This window comes from Dermochelys coriacea, chromosome 2, assembly GCF_009764565.3.
Source record: "Dermochelys coriacea isolate rDerCor1 chromosome 2, rDerCor1.pri.v4, whole genome shotgun sequence".
Lineage (NCBI taxonomy): Eukaryota > Metazoa > Chordata > Testudines > Dermochelyidae > Dermochelys > Dermochelys coriacea.
Window position 1 is genome coordinate 86,735,324 of NC_050069.1, and position 14,955 is coordinate 86,750,278.

Consider the following 14,955-nt stretch of genomic DNA (forward strand, 5'->3'; position numbering starts at 1 on the left):
GTAATGTCATTTTCACTGTTTCACCTGTATACGCTTACTTACTCAATTGTCCCTGTTGTTTGTATGAGCCTTCCACACAGCAACAGGTTAGAGGAAAACATTTTGAAAAAGAAAACTTACATGTAAACCAAGAACAACTGTCAGGGATAACCAGGGACAGAGAAGTAATTGAAACTACTTTTAACTCTTTTTTTTCCAAATGACTAGATTAAAGAGGAATTTCTGACGGAAACCACTGAAGTTCAGGGAGTTTGAATCTGAGGAAATATTTGGGGCCACCTCTAAATAAAACCATAAATAACTGCCCAAGCTGCCACCTTTACAGATATAACCGCATTTGCTCCAACCCCTCAGACAGAGACAAACACCTACAAGATCTCTATCATGCATTCCTACAACTACAGTACCCACCTGCTGAAGTGAAGAAACAGATTGACAGAGCCAGAAGAGTACCCAGAAGTCACCTACTACAGGACAGGCCCAACAAAGAAAACAACAGAACGCCACTAGCCATCACCTTCAGCCCCCAACTAAAACCCCTCCAACGCATCATCAAGGATCTACAACCTATCCTGAAGGACGAGCCATCGCTCTCTCAGATCTTGGGAGACAGACCAGTCCTTGCTTACAGACAGCCCCCCAATCTGAAGCAAATACTCACCAGCAACCACACACCACACAACAGAACCACTAACCCAGGAACCTATCCTTGCAACAAAGCCCGTTGCCAACTCTGTCCACATATCTATTCAGGGGATACCATCATAGGGCCTAATCACATCAGCCACACTATCAGAGGCTCGTTCACCTGCGCATCTACCAATGTGATATATGCCATCATGTGCCAGCAATGCCCCTCTGCCATGTACATTGGCCAAACTGGACAGTCTCTACGTAAAAGAATGAATGGACACAAATCAGACGTCAAGAATTATAACATTCAAAAACCAGTTGGAGAACACTTCAATCTCTCTGGTCACTTGATCACAGACCTAAGAGTGGCTATACTTCAACAAAAAAGCTTCAAAAACAGACTCCAACGAGAGACTGCTGAATTGGAATTAATTTGCAAACTGGATACAATTAACTTAGGCTTGAATAGAGACTGGGAATGGATGAGTCATTACACAAAGTAAAACTATTTCCCCATGGTATTTCTCCCTCCCACCCCACCCCCCACTGTTCCTCTGATATTCTTTACTTGGAACTGCTTTAGAAGATCTTTTGCTAATCGCTGCAGCTTTGCTTTGTATGGTGTTCTTGTTAACTGCTGGAATTAGCCTACCTGCTTGTCACCATGAAAGGTTTTCCTCCTTCCCTCCCCCTGCTGTTGGTGATGGCTTATCTTAAGTGATCACTCTCCTTACAGTGTGTATGATAAACCCATTGTTTCATGTTCTCTGTGTGTGTGTATATAAATCTCTCCTCTGTTTTTTCCACCAAATGCATCCGATGAAGTGAGCTGTAGCTCACGAAAGCTTATGCTCTAATAAATTTGTTAGTCTCTAAGGTGCCACAAGTACTCCTTTTCTTTACAGTTTGGTGTCAGTGTCATTAAAGAGAAGCAATGCAACTCAGCATTGGAATGAACTGTTAAATTAAGTACACACATAAAATCCTGAAAGTACTGAGACAACTTATATGACAACATTGACTGTCTCCTGTCTTTCTTGTACATTCAAATTCTGACATCAGCTTTTGGTGTTTGGAGCTACTTTGGCAGATAGGACCTCCTGGGACGTACCAGTAAAATGGCTTCTTTCCCTCAGTGGTGGCAACACCATTCACAATCACCAGATGAAGCTACAGAAACTGTGATGGAGATTTCTAAAAATTGTTTTAAAAACTCATATCTCAGGCCAGGTCTACACTATGAACTTACATTGGTATAATTATGTTGTTCAGGTTGTGAAAAATCCATGCCCCTGAGCAACACAATTATTCCAATCTAACCTCCAGTGCAGACAGTCCTGTGTCAATGGGTGGGCTTTTCCGGTCAATATAGCTACTGCCTCTCTCGGAGGTGGATTAACTACGCTGACAGGAGCAGCTCTCCCATTGACATAGTAGCATCGTCACTAAAGCGATACAGCAGTGCAGTTGCACCAATGGAGCTTTTTAAAAATAGATCTGCCCTAATTCAATAAATATAAATGTAGCTATCTAAATTCACTTTGGCTGAATCAATGACATTTTTATTTTAAAGGCAAGCTGACCTCATTTTCTGTTTCTTTACAAATGGTTAGGGCCCTACCAATTTCAGGGCCACGAAAAATGTGTCACGGATAGTGAAATCAGCCCTTCCCCATGAAATATGATCTCCCCCTTGCTGTTGGGAGTGCCCCAGCCAGGGGGCTCCTAGCTGCAAGTCCCCACTGGGCTGGGGAGGGAAAGGACTTGTCCTTCACTTGCATGGCAGCTGTGGGGTGTGGAGATCAGACCCACCTCCAAGTGCATCCCCGTGCTGCAAGAAGCTCCCTGCCCAGCACCGGAGGAGACTTGTGGAGATGGGTCTGATCTCGCCCTGCTACTGGGAGTGCTCCAGCCAGGTGGCTCCTTGCTGCGAGACCCTGCTGGGCTGGGGAGGGACAGAACTTGTCCTTTCCTTGCATGGCAGCTCTGGGAGTGGAGAGATCAGACCCACTTCCAGGTACCTTTTGGGTTGGGATGCCCATGGTTACAACACCATGAGATTTCAGATGTAAACAGATGAAAATGTGAAACTGACCAATTTTAAAACCCTCTGGCCATGAAATTGATCAAAATGAATTTGATAGCGCCCTACAAATGTTTAAGATACCAAAATGTTAATGGAACTTGGATTTGATCCTCAAGCTGCTGAGCAGCTTCTGTGAGATAATAAGCATCCTCAGCTCCAAACGGGTTTAGCACCTTGAAGGATTGAGCCTCAAGTGTGTAGATCTACAGCTTATAAATAATTCAATTTTAAAACAAAAGAGAAACTAATTTCTTCATTTCTTTATCTGCCAAGGCCAAAGATCAGGATTCAATGTTCCCTGCAAGGGTGAATCACAACAAAAACAACAGAGTATTTAAGGCCTGCTTCCACATTCCTTATAAAGTCAAAAATCGCATTGACATAAGTGGGAACTTTACCTGGGTATAGACTGCAAGTTCAAGCCTAAAATGATATATTTAAAATATTTTCTTCAGGAAAACAGTTCTTGATGTATGGCACCCACAAGTTTTCAGCTTACATGTGTTGTTGGGTGCAGATTTCCTGCCTATGAGCCAGATTCTGTTTCAATTAACTTTAGTGGAAATTATCTCATTGGTTTCAGCGGTAGTTAGATCTGGCACTCTGTGCTTTATATGCTAGAACAGCAACAGGTTTTCCCTAATTTTATCCTCCATGGACCAAATTCTGCATTGACTTATACCCTGCAATCCCACAGAAGCTGATGTTGACTATGTATGTGTGTAAGAATAAATAATAATGAGTTGAGTCTTTGTTTTCCACGTGAGTGAACTTTTACAGCAGAATTTGAAACCCCTGAAAACAGAGGGTTATAATGGAAACATTATTGAAACAGTACCACAGCCAATATAATAGCACTGTAGAATGGCTAGAATGCTGATCTTTTTAAGTACCTATTCCTTGTACAAACTGTCTGTGCATGGGGAACTGTGCATTGGTTTCACAGGAGAATTTAGGTCTGATTTATAACATGCACATGGTTCAATGAGTCTGGGCTATTATTCTTCAAACAAGAATAAATACTTGACACTGATGCAACATATCACTTCCACAATCCTGGCACACAAACATCAATATGATGCTAACAAATTCACAAAAACAAAACATGATAAAATGCCTACTTGGACACTTAATGACCATCATGTGCCTTTTAAAACCCTTAAACTAATTCAAAATCACAGTGTGGGCCAATAAAATGGCCCAAAAGCATTCACAACATTTTGAGTTGTCACGTGCAGGAAATAAGGTCAACAATAGGTAGTAGTATAATGCATAATAATTGTACTGATGATAATATTTTGGAATTCTATAGCATCTTTTATTTTAGGATTTCCAGATGCTGTACAGACAGAAATGAATTAAGCTTCACAACTCCTTTCTGAGTTAGGTACTATTATACTAATTTTACAAACAAGTAAAATGAAGCACAGAGTGGTTGTGACTTGCCCCAAATCACAATCCAGTAGTGAAGCAAAGTAAAGCAAATCAGGAGTAATGTCATCCAGTTGCTGGACAACACTTCCTTCCAAAAGGAGGAATAAATCCTGTATTTGTAAATGTTAGGCACACCTAAAAGGAGATACGTTTGTCTTGGAGAGAAGGGGAAGCAGCTAATGGAAAATTGCAAATGCAACACTCTTTAAAATACCCCAGTTAGCTGAGGACAGGTTTACACTACTACTGAAGTCAATCTAACTTGCATTGCTCAGGGTTATGAAAAAGAAACACCCTCAGTGACGTAAATTACAGCAACTTAAGCGCTGTCCACATCGGCACAATGTTGGCAGGAGACACTCTCCTGCCTACATAGCTTCCACCTCTTGTGGAGGCAGAGTAATTATGCCAATGGGAGAGCATTCTTCCAGCGGCTTAGAGCGTCTTCACCAGACATGCTACAGTGGTGCAGCTGCACTGATGTAGCACTTCTAGTGTAGACCTGCCCTAAATCACATACTGCCATAAATTGTAGACTTAAAGATTTATTGCAGACTGTGCATGAAATATTAAATGTATCTGTTTCCATCATGGGAGACATACTTAAAACTCCAAAGTAGTGCTTTGAAATTGTACGGTGCATATGTCTTTGTATCTTGGTTGAATTAAAGAGCAGTGAATCTCTGGCATGGAGGAATGGGAAGGGTAGATTCAGAGATGGGAGGGGATAGAACAAGAAAGAAAACCTCTGGGCTAGAGATTCCTTATCTCAAAAACAGGATATTAAAAAGGCAAAAGCAAATGTGTCCCACTGATGAGATGAAAATCTGAATTCCACACAGTAGAAGTGCTACAATCTACAAGTGTAAATTCAGCAGTAGCCCCTGATACCATTGAATTCCACACCTTCACCCATGGGTGAACACTTTTCACATAGCAACCACTCCACATCTGACCTCTCAATCCTCATCCTCAAAGGAAACCTGCACAACACCTTCAACAGATGAGCCTGGGAACTTAAATTCGTAACTCCATTGGACAATAACATAGATTTAACAGAGACATTGTTTGTATTGCCCTTTGCAACAACTTGTAACACATGCTGCTGCCCACTGACCCTCCAATGTCCTACAACTGTAGAAGCATGAATTGCTTTATTTTAAGTGGCCTCCTACAACATTTGTGAACCCCTTATGCTTAACAATTTGTCCCACCTTGTATTTAGCTTGAACACTGTAGTTTCCTTCTCCAGACCTGAAGAAGAGCTTGTGAAACTCAAAAGCTTGTCCCTTCCACCAACAGAAGTTGGTCCAATAAAAGATATTACTTCATTTACCTTGTCTCTCACACTCCATAAATGTCATGTGAAGAACACAGCTTCACAGGAGACATAAACAGAGGTGTGTATTTGACAGCAAATGGGCTTTTCTCCTGATCTCCGGTCACGAGTTAGTTTTCCATGACATGCCCTGGTATGAATTAACCTGAACAAATGACTATGCCTGGACTGTCATTATCTCATAATAAATCATTATGCCATATCCCAGGAAAGTCTCTATGTTTGCCTTGGTTTTGGCTACTATGTAAAGTTCACATTCAGATTTACTTAGGACATTGTTGCAGCAGAAATTTATCACGTCAATAGCAGACATGATATAAATACCACCCGTACCTGGGAGCATTAGAGTTGATTATGTTGGACTTGAAATCTTAATTAGTTTTATCACTAACATTTTTTCCGCTGCCAGGGCAAAACATGACCAAGTTTTTTCAATTTTGCCATTAACACTGACTTAATAAGAGACATTTAAAGATTTTATCTATAATTTAAACCTGAAAAGCCAACAAAATTGTGTTTACAAACTTGTTTCTCAGATTGCTATGTAGTGGGGTGCATGACCCTTCAAATTCACCACAGATTCACACATGTGAAAAGCCAGAAAAAACCATTATGATGATCTAGTCTGACCTATTGCATAGAATTTTACCCAGTAATTCTTGAATCAAGCCCAATTTTCATGGCTAAATGTCCATAACTCTCTTTCCTTCTCAGAGGAAATAAGGTGTGCACAGTGCAAATAACAAGGGCACAAAATGAAATCAGAATACCTGAGTTTCCTTCCTTGCTTTTTCACTGTCACATTCAGTGACCGGGGGCAAGACACTTAACTTCTGTGTGTTTCCCCATATGTAAAGTAGGGAAAACTAACCCATCTTTTAAAAGCATTTTGAGGTTGATAGATAAAAAAAGAGATGGATTATTCATTATTATCATAAGGCATATTTGATAAATAAACAAGGACACCAAGAAAAAGAGAAAGGAAAACAAACATACCGTCCTGTGAACATTGGTACTACATAGTCAATGGCTTTATTTTCTTTCTCTTCAGAGAATAAACTCTGCTTTGCCCTCTTTGCTTTGGGACTCAATTTATAGGATCGATCTTCTATCATTATATTGGAATCTTTTAGTCTGAAATAAAAGCCACATTATTAGACTCACAAAGAAAATTGGGAAGCTGTTGAAAAAAACATTCAAAAAACTAGAAGAAATACTAGGCATTTTATAATAATGTAAGATCTCATACGCTTTAATAGCAACCAATTATGATATTTCAATTAACAAGTTTTCAAAACGCATTTTATCTCACTGTTCATTAAAGGTACCAAAGTGTTGGGCCTTGAAATTAAATCCCTTTATGTACATGAGAATGTCCAGCATACTTAGTAGCAATGCACATTTCACCACTCCTGTGAGTTGAGCCTTCTAGAGTTCTATAACCCTGCCCATGGCTAGTCTGCAGAGACTGTCAATCAAGATAGGAGGGTTCTAACTCATGTAAATTGTAATGATATTTTTTGTGATGCAGATACCTGTCTACTAGATCGTAGACTAAGACTACCTCATCTATTACCAATGGCTATTGAACATCTAACAAATCCTAATGAATTTTAATCCTCTGGACTCCATTTGAACCAGTGAACTATGGGCAAAAAGCTCTGTATTCTAAAACCAGTCATGAAGTTATCTAGTTCCCCTAGCTGGAATAATTTTTGATATGCAAAACACTTGAGAGTGCTAATGTTTTTTAAACTATATGTATGCAAACTATATGGCAGTATTAATTTCAGTGACTGATTGGACCCTGTACTATTACTATACCATGCTACCCCTCTACAAAATAATGAAAAAAAGCAAGCACAATGAATTAATTTGTCATTTAATGAAGGAAAAGTAGAGAAGGGGAGAAACAGAGGAAAAGGGAATGCCACAGTTGTCGAATCCATGGATTCCCCTCAACCTTGGACAAGTTTCTGAAAACAGTCAGAATACATTTAAGGCATGAGTAGCTGTACAGTGTGTGACAAAGCTCTGTCCTTGCCTCCGTGGGTCCCCTATTTTCTGGTGGATTTTGCTAGCCTCAGAGGCTGACTGTGACCCTCCACGTAACCATTCTTTCTCTAGAGGCAAGGGTCACAGTCTACTGAGCCATTTTCATCATTGGCCAGCGAGGGAGGCGAGGAGAAGTTATTCTTCCTTGCACAGTCTCTGTTGTCTCCCAGTCTCAGTGATTAATCAGGGGACAAATGTGTGGGGGGAGCCCAGACCCACCCTCTACTCCGGGCTCCAGCCCAGGGACCTTAATAGTATCAGCTATGGTAGCTGACCTTTTAGAAACATGACATGTACAATTCCCTGGGCTACTTCCCCCACAGCAGCCCTCCGTTCCTCCAGCTCCACTTCACCCTTATCTCAGGGCCTCCTTCCTTGTGCCTGATATGGTGTGTACTACTCAGTTTCTCCAACAGCACAACTTCTTCCCACAACTCCTGACACACACACCCCCACCTGACTAACTGGGAGGCTTTTAACTAGTTTCAGCCAGCCCCTGATTGGCTTCAGGTGTCCCAATCAACCTAGCCTTCTCCCTGCCTTCTGGAAAGTTCTTAAATAGCCCCAGGTGTCTTAATTGACCTGGAGCAGCTGCCATTTCACTTATCCTGGTACCAGGGATTTGTTTAGCTTGGAGCGAATCTCTCTCTCTCTCTCTCTCTCTCTCTCTCTCTCTCTCTCCCCCTCCCCCTCCCTCCAACCGCTCTTCCATAGCCTTCTAGCGTGGAGGGAGGTGGGAAGCTGCTACTCCTGCTGCTAGGCCCTAAGCTCTCCCTGCTGCTCCAGCTGCTCCCCTGGCTGGGCCAGACAACCCCCATTCTCTGCTACTTGGCTGCTGGACCCCCCACTCTTGGGTGCTGCTACTGCTCCAACTGCAGCCCTGGGGTGGGGAGGGGGCTGCTAGCCCACTCCCCAGAGAGGAGGAGTGAGGGACCCCAGCCACTGCTGTTGTGGATACCACCACCAGCACCACCACCTGAGAGGGGTCCTTTCTGCCTGCCTGGACCACCACCTGAAGTTCCTGGAGCTGCTGCTGCTGCAGAGGCCGCTGCCTGGAGCTGCTGAAGCCCGAGGAGGAGAAGAAGAGGATCATCTGCCAGTGGGGCAGCACCTAGAGACTTTGCAGACCACCGTGGAGGGGGCCCTAAGACTGAGTAATTTTCAAACTGTGCTCTTGCGGTGGGGGTTTTGACTGTGTTTGTAGGGACACCGGGGGTGTGGCGTGGAGCTGCCCCCTGATCCATCTGTGTGTCCCCCCCAACCCCCACCACTATTACTACCACCGCTGCCCCCTCCACCACCCCCACTGGCTGTATACCATCTGCCTCAGCTCCTGCCTCTGGACTCAGCTGCTTGCTTGGCTTGCCACGCCCTATTTCCACCCTTTGGGCCAGAAGCAGCAGCAAGCTAAAAAGACTTGTGCAAGTGCACATGGGCACATGTGCCCCCCCGGACTGCCTACCCCCCAGCTTTGCCCTTTACTACCTGCCCCGTTTGCCACTTGCTTTGCCTCCTCTTTTGCTCCAGCCCCCCTTACTAGCTTCAGTTTGTTTGCCTGCCCCGCCCATTTCCTTCTGCAGCCTTTGTTTGTTTGCCCCGCCCCAGCCTCTGAAGCTAGCCCCTTGGTTTCCCTGTTCTATCCCCAGACCGCTTAGCCCCTCGCTTCGTGTGCCCATGCCCCCTCCCATGCGCTTGTGCAACTCCCCATTTCAGTTGCAACCCTCTTCACTGCACCTTCAATGTTGTTGAATCCCCCCCCATAGTGCACCAAGAGGAGCCGGAATTCCACCTTGTGTCGGTGACTGACCCCTAACCCCTGATTCCCCCCATCCAGCCCACCCCTTTTGGCGCCCTCCTCCCCTGCCTGCAGCCTAGCGGGGAGGAGTGGTCGACCTGTTTCCCCTCTCCCCTCCTCCTTTTGGTATCCCCCTTTCCTCCTTGCTCATGATGGCGGGGGATGAGAAGGGTGAGACCTCTCCAGTAGCCCGAGCTCTCCCTCCCCCACCTGCCCCTCTGTCACCCCCCCAAGCTTCTACGTCCGCTGCCAAACCATCTGCCATCGCCCCCGCTGGGGCACCAGCAGCGACGGGCACCGGGGTGACCTCCACTGCTGCCACGTTTATCACCCCCTCAGATTTGGGGGGAGTCCTCCCAGCCGGCGGGAAGGGCCAGGGGAAGAAGAAGGGGAAGGGCCCCACTAAAAAGACCAGGCCCTCCATGGCAGGGGCTGCCCCCAATGCCCCGGCCCCATCTCCAGCTGGGGCGCCCCTCCCCGCTGTTCCCTCCACCAGCTCTGCAGGTGTCCCTCCCCGGGCCCCCAGAGCATACGCCCAGGTGGCGGCAGCCCCCCCGCCTGCCGCTACATCATTTCTCCAGCCCACCGCCTCCGCTACCATCTATAGCGGCCGGGGCCCCTTTCCCACCATGACCAGGAAGCACGGCGTCCGTTGCATCCTGGTGCCCGCCTCACCCCACGTGGAGACCTATGTGCAGGCGTTGGCGAGGGTGGTGGGGCCCACGGCCATTGTGGCGGCCTCCAAAATGTATGGCAAGGTCATCTTCTTCTTAACATCGGAGGCCGCTGCCCAGGAGTCGGTGGAGAAGGGCCTGGTGGTGGGGAGCATTTTTGTCCCATTAGAGCCGCTAGAGGACCTGGGCGTCCGCCTGGTCCTGACCTCCGTCCCTCCCTTTCTCCCCAATGCCGCCCTGTTACCCGCCCTTTCTACCTTGGGAAAGCCCATCTCTGTCATCAGCCCTCTCCCGTTGGGCTGCAAAGACCCCGCCCTCTGTCACATCCTCTCGTTCCGCCGGCAAGTACAGCTTCAAGTGCCGCCGGCGGCGCGTGACGGAGAGGCCCTGGAAGGGTCCTTCCTAGTCCCCTACCAGGGGGCCCATTACCGGGTGCATTACTCCACGGGGGAGGCCTGGTGCTACCTCTGCCGAGTGATGGGGCACGTCCGGAGGGACTGCCCCCTGGCCGGGCAAGGAAGGGCATCTGGGACCCCCATCCCCGGCAGGGCACCGGCCCCGTCATCACCGGCACCCCTGGCTGCCCGGCGCCCGAAACCACCCCTCCTCCTTCCCAGTCCACCATTGCTCCCGCTTGGGCCCAAGGGGCACCTCCCCAACTATGCCCAGATGAGTGGGAGAGCCCCACCCCCGCTGATTGCAATCTGGCGGGGCCTGTGGAGGCGGGTGTGGCAGGGACACCGCCGGGCCTGGGAGAGGGCCCCCCCAAGGGGAATCTTCCCTCCCTTGTGCTGCCCCACCGTTACCCCCTCGAGTCCTTGAGCCATCGCTTCTGCCCCCTGACACAACCCCTGCTAGCCAGCCCCCGGATGATGCCATGGAGGGCTGGGCCCTAGTCCAGGGGAAGCGGGGCAAGCGGAAGGCTCGAGCTCCGCTCCTTCCATCTGATGCGGAGGCCCCCCGGAAGACCAGGAAGGGGGGCACCGATGCCAAGCCTTCTGCTTTACCCACGGGTGTGCTCCATCCACCAGAGCCGGCTGGGGAAGACGTGGCAGCACTGGACGGCAGTATCTCCCCTCCACGGGAGTCCCTCTCCTCCAAGGCCCCCGAGGCTCCATCTGAAACCTCAGTGTGCCCCGAGGCAACAGTCGCATCAGGTGGCAGCGGGGAGAATCCCGGGGTGGCGGAAACTGACCTCCCATCAATACACGAAGAGATCGAGGCCCTGGGTCTGACCCCGGTCACCCAGGGGGAGGACGACCCTATGCCAGCAGGCCTCGATCTGGGCGACCTCACTCCAGCCCCCCTTTCCCCATGCTCCCTCTCCCTAACCGTTGCTTCCGCTCCCACCTCCGAGAGGCCCCTGGACTCCTCCATCAACCCAGCTGCAGATGGCACCCCACTGAGGGCCGCCAAACCTGTTGAGGCGACGGCCAGTGCCACGCGGCCGGGACCTGAGCCACCAGGGGCACCCGTCGTTGGTGAGGAGCATTCGACCTCCTTCCCGGGAGAGGGCCCTTCAGGAGAGAGTCCACCCCCTGATGCCGTGGCTGCCAAATCCACCATAGAGCCTGCGCCCGGCATCACTGAGAGCCCTCTCCCCACCCAAAATCTCACCTCTAACCTTGCCCCTGCCCCTGTCCCTATCCCGTCCACATCCCGAGATGTTATTGCTGCCCCTGGGGCTGTCTTCTTCCCCTTGCCAACAGATGACCCCCAGGGAGCGGCCTTTGTGTTTACCCGTCCCGACCTACCAGGGGCTGCTATCCTCCCTCCGCCGCCCCCTATCACCCCAGCATTCAGGTCAACCCATCAGGAGCCCCGTCGGGGGTCCGCACCCTGTCTGCCCGTCTCGGTGGACCACGGGGCTGTACCAAGGGCCACGTCGGGGAGTAACCAGACCATAATCCCAGCCCCCCATGCGCTGTGAGAGGAGTTGCGGGAGTTCCTAGAAGACGTCCGTGGTTCCCGCAACAAAGTCCAGCTTGCCCTACAGCGATGGGGGGACTTTAATGAAATCCTCCGGGCCGCAAAGGCCCTCATGGGGGAGGGTAAAAGGACCAGGAGGCAGGGCTCCGCGGCCTACCAGCGGGTCCGCCTCTTCCGTGACTCCTTACTCACCTACGGGGTGGGTCACGGACTGCTGCGCAGCCCGCCAGGAGCCACGAGCGTCCCTACTGGCGAGGATCCCCCCAGCTCTCCTCATGGCACCCTTTACCATCGCAACATTGAACACCCGTGGCTGTAGGATGGGTCTCCGCACATCCCAGGTACTCTCCTTCCTTCGGGAGGGGAGGTACTCTGTGGTTTTCCTGCAGGAGACCCATACAGATCCGACCGCCGAAGACAGCTGGCGTCTGGACTGGGGGGACAGGGTCTACTTTAGCTACCTCACAGTTCGTACGGCTGGAGTTGGCCCAAGGTGCTGGGGGTCACCGAGGCTGTGCCGGGTCGCCTGCTGCACCTCCAGGTCCGCATGGAGGGGCTCGTAGTCAACCTCGTCAACATCTATGCCCCAGCAGCGAGCCCGGAGCAGCTGCAATTCTATCAGCAGGCATCCGCCTTCCTCGGCACCTTGGATCCTCAGGAGTGCCTGGTCCTGGGAGGGGACTTTAACATCACCCTTGAGGAGCGGGACCACTCGGGGACCGAGCAGAGCCCGGCCGCCGTCGCCGTCCTCCAGGAGATAGTCGAACACCACTCCCTGGTGGACGTCTGGCGCGACCACCACCCAGATGACACTTCCACGTTCACCTTTGTCCAGGTGGAGGCCCATCGGTTGCGCCACTCCCGGTTGGACCGCATTTATTTATCACGCTTTCATCTTTCACGAGCCCACTCCTCCAGCATCCGGCTGGCCCCATTTTCTCCCATTATATAGCTACCGTGACAGCCTCCCTCTGCGCGGAGAGGCCGGGGCCGGCCTATTGGCATTTTAACAACAGCTTGCTGGAGGATGCAGGCTTCGTGGCATCCTTCTGGGAGTTCTGGCTGGCGTGGCGAGGGCAGCGGCGTGCCTTTCCCTCAGCGCGGGGTGGTGGGACCTAGGGAAGGTGCGCGCCCGGCTCTTCTGCCGTGACTACACCCGGGGCGCCAGCCGACGGAGGGATGCAGCGATAGAGCAGTTGGAACGGGAGGTCTTAGAGCTGGAGAGGCGTCTGGCCACCAGCCCCGAGGATCCACCCCTCTGCGGAGCGTGCCGGGAGAAGCGGGAGGAGCTCCGGACCCTCGAGGACCATCGGGCCCGGGGTGCCTTTGTTCGATCCCGCATCCGTCTCCTTCGGGAGATGGATTGCGGCTCCCACTTCTTCTACGTCCTGGAGAAAAAGAGGGGGGCTAAGAAACACATCATCTGCCTACTGGCAGAAGATGGCACCCCCTCACGGATCCAGTGGAGATGTGCGGGAGGGTGAGAGCCTTCTACGCAAGCCTATTCTCCCCGGATCCGACTGATCCTAATGCTCGCAGAGTGATTTGGGAGGAGCTCCCGATGGTTAGCGTGGGCGACCGAGACCGGCTAGAGCTGCCTCTCACTCTGGCCGAGTTCTCGGAAGCCCTCCGTCGCATGCCCACCAATAAATCTCCGGGCATGGACGGGCTGACCGTGGAGTTCTACTGCGTGTTCTGGGACGTCCTGGGCCCAGACCTAGTCACCGTCTGGGCTGAGTCTTTGCAGAGCGGGGTCCTCCCTCTTTCGTGCAGGCGAGCCATGCTGGCCTTATTGCCGAAGAAGGGGGACCTCCGCGATTTACGAAATTGGCATCCCATCTCGCTCCTCAGCATGGACTACAAAGTCGTGGCAAAAGCCATCTCGCTGCGGCTAGGGTCCGTGCTGGCGGACGTGGTCCATCCAGACCAGACCTATGCCGTCCCGGGCCGCAGCATCTTCGACAACCTATATCTGGTCCGGGACCTATTGGAACTTGGGTGTAGGGATGGTCTGTCGTTCGCCCTCCTGTCCTTAGATCACGAGAAGGCGTTCGACAGGGTGGATCCTGGGTATCTCCTGAGCACTCTGCAGGAGTTTGGCTTCGGACCCAGGTTTGTGAATTTTCTCCGGGTGCTGTACGCTTCCGCAGAGTGTCTGGTCAGGCTCAACTGGACCCTGACCGAACCGGTCAGCTTCGGGCGAGGAGTACGGCAGGGATGCCCCCTCTCAGGCCAGCTGTACACTCTGGCGATCGAGCCCTTCCTCTGTCTCCTCCGAAGGAGGTTGACAGGGTTGGTGCTGCGGGAGCCGGAGCTGCGGCTGGTCCTCTCGGCGTACGCTGATGGCGTGCTCCTCGTGGTCCAGAACCCGGGCGACTTGGTGCGGGTGGAGGCTTGCCAGGCCATCTATTCGGCAGCCTCCTCTGTGCGGGTCAACTGGGTCAAGAGCTCTGGCTTGGTGGTAGGGGACTGGCGGCAGGCGAGTTCCCTCCCACCCGCGCTTCAGGCCATCCGGTGGAGCACGGGTCCGCTGCTCTATCTGGGCGTTTACTTTTCTGCCATGCATCCCTCTCCGCCGGAGAACTGGCAGAATTTAGAGGGTGGGGTGATAGAGCGGCTCTGGAAATGGACAGGACTACTCCGGTGCCTCTCCCTTCGAGGGAGAGCGCTAGTGCTTAATCAACTAGTCCTGTCCATGCTCTGGTACCGGCTCAACACCCTGGTCCCGGCCCCGGCTTTCCTGGCCAACCTCCGAACATCGATTCTGGAGTTCTTTTTGTCAGGACTGCACTGGGTCTCTGCAGGGGTTCTCCATCTACCTCTGGAGGAGGGAGGGCAGGGCCTAAAATGTCTGCTTACTCAGGTCCATGTCTTCCGCCTCCAGACCCTGCAGAGGCTCCTTTATGGTGCAGGTAGTCCGGCGTGGAGCATACTGGCGCACGCCTTCCTGCGCCGCTTCCGAAGGCTCCGATACGACCGGCAGCTCCTTTATCTCCATCCGAGAGGTCTT

General features: G+C 50.9%; 1 protein-coding gene across 6 annotated transcripts in view; it reads right to left on the reverse strand.

Annotated features, from left to right (window-relative positions):
- The window catches only part of MYOM1 (myomesin 1), a 139,493-nt gene that overhangs the window by 82,780 nt on the left and 41,758 nt on the right, over window positions 1-14,955 (reverse strand). For all 6 annotated transcript variants that reach the window (XM_043508036.1, XM_043508037.1, XM_043508041.1 and 3 more), the window contains one exon: window positions 6,489-6,626. In XM_043508036.1, coding sequence (XP_043363971.1) covers window positions 6,489-6,626 — 138 coding nt within the window. The remainder of the gene's footprint in view (window positions 1-6,488; window positions 6,627-14,955) is intronic.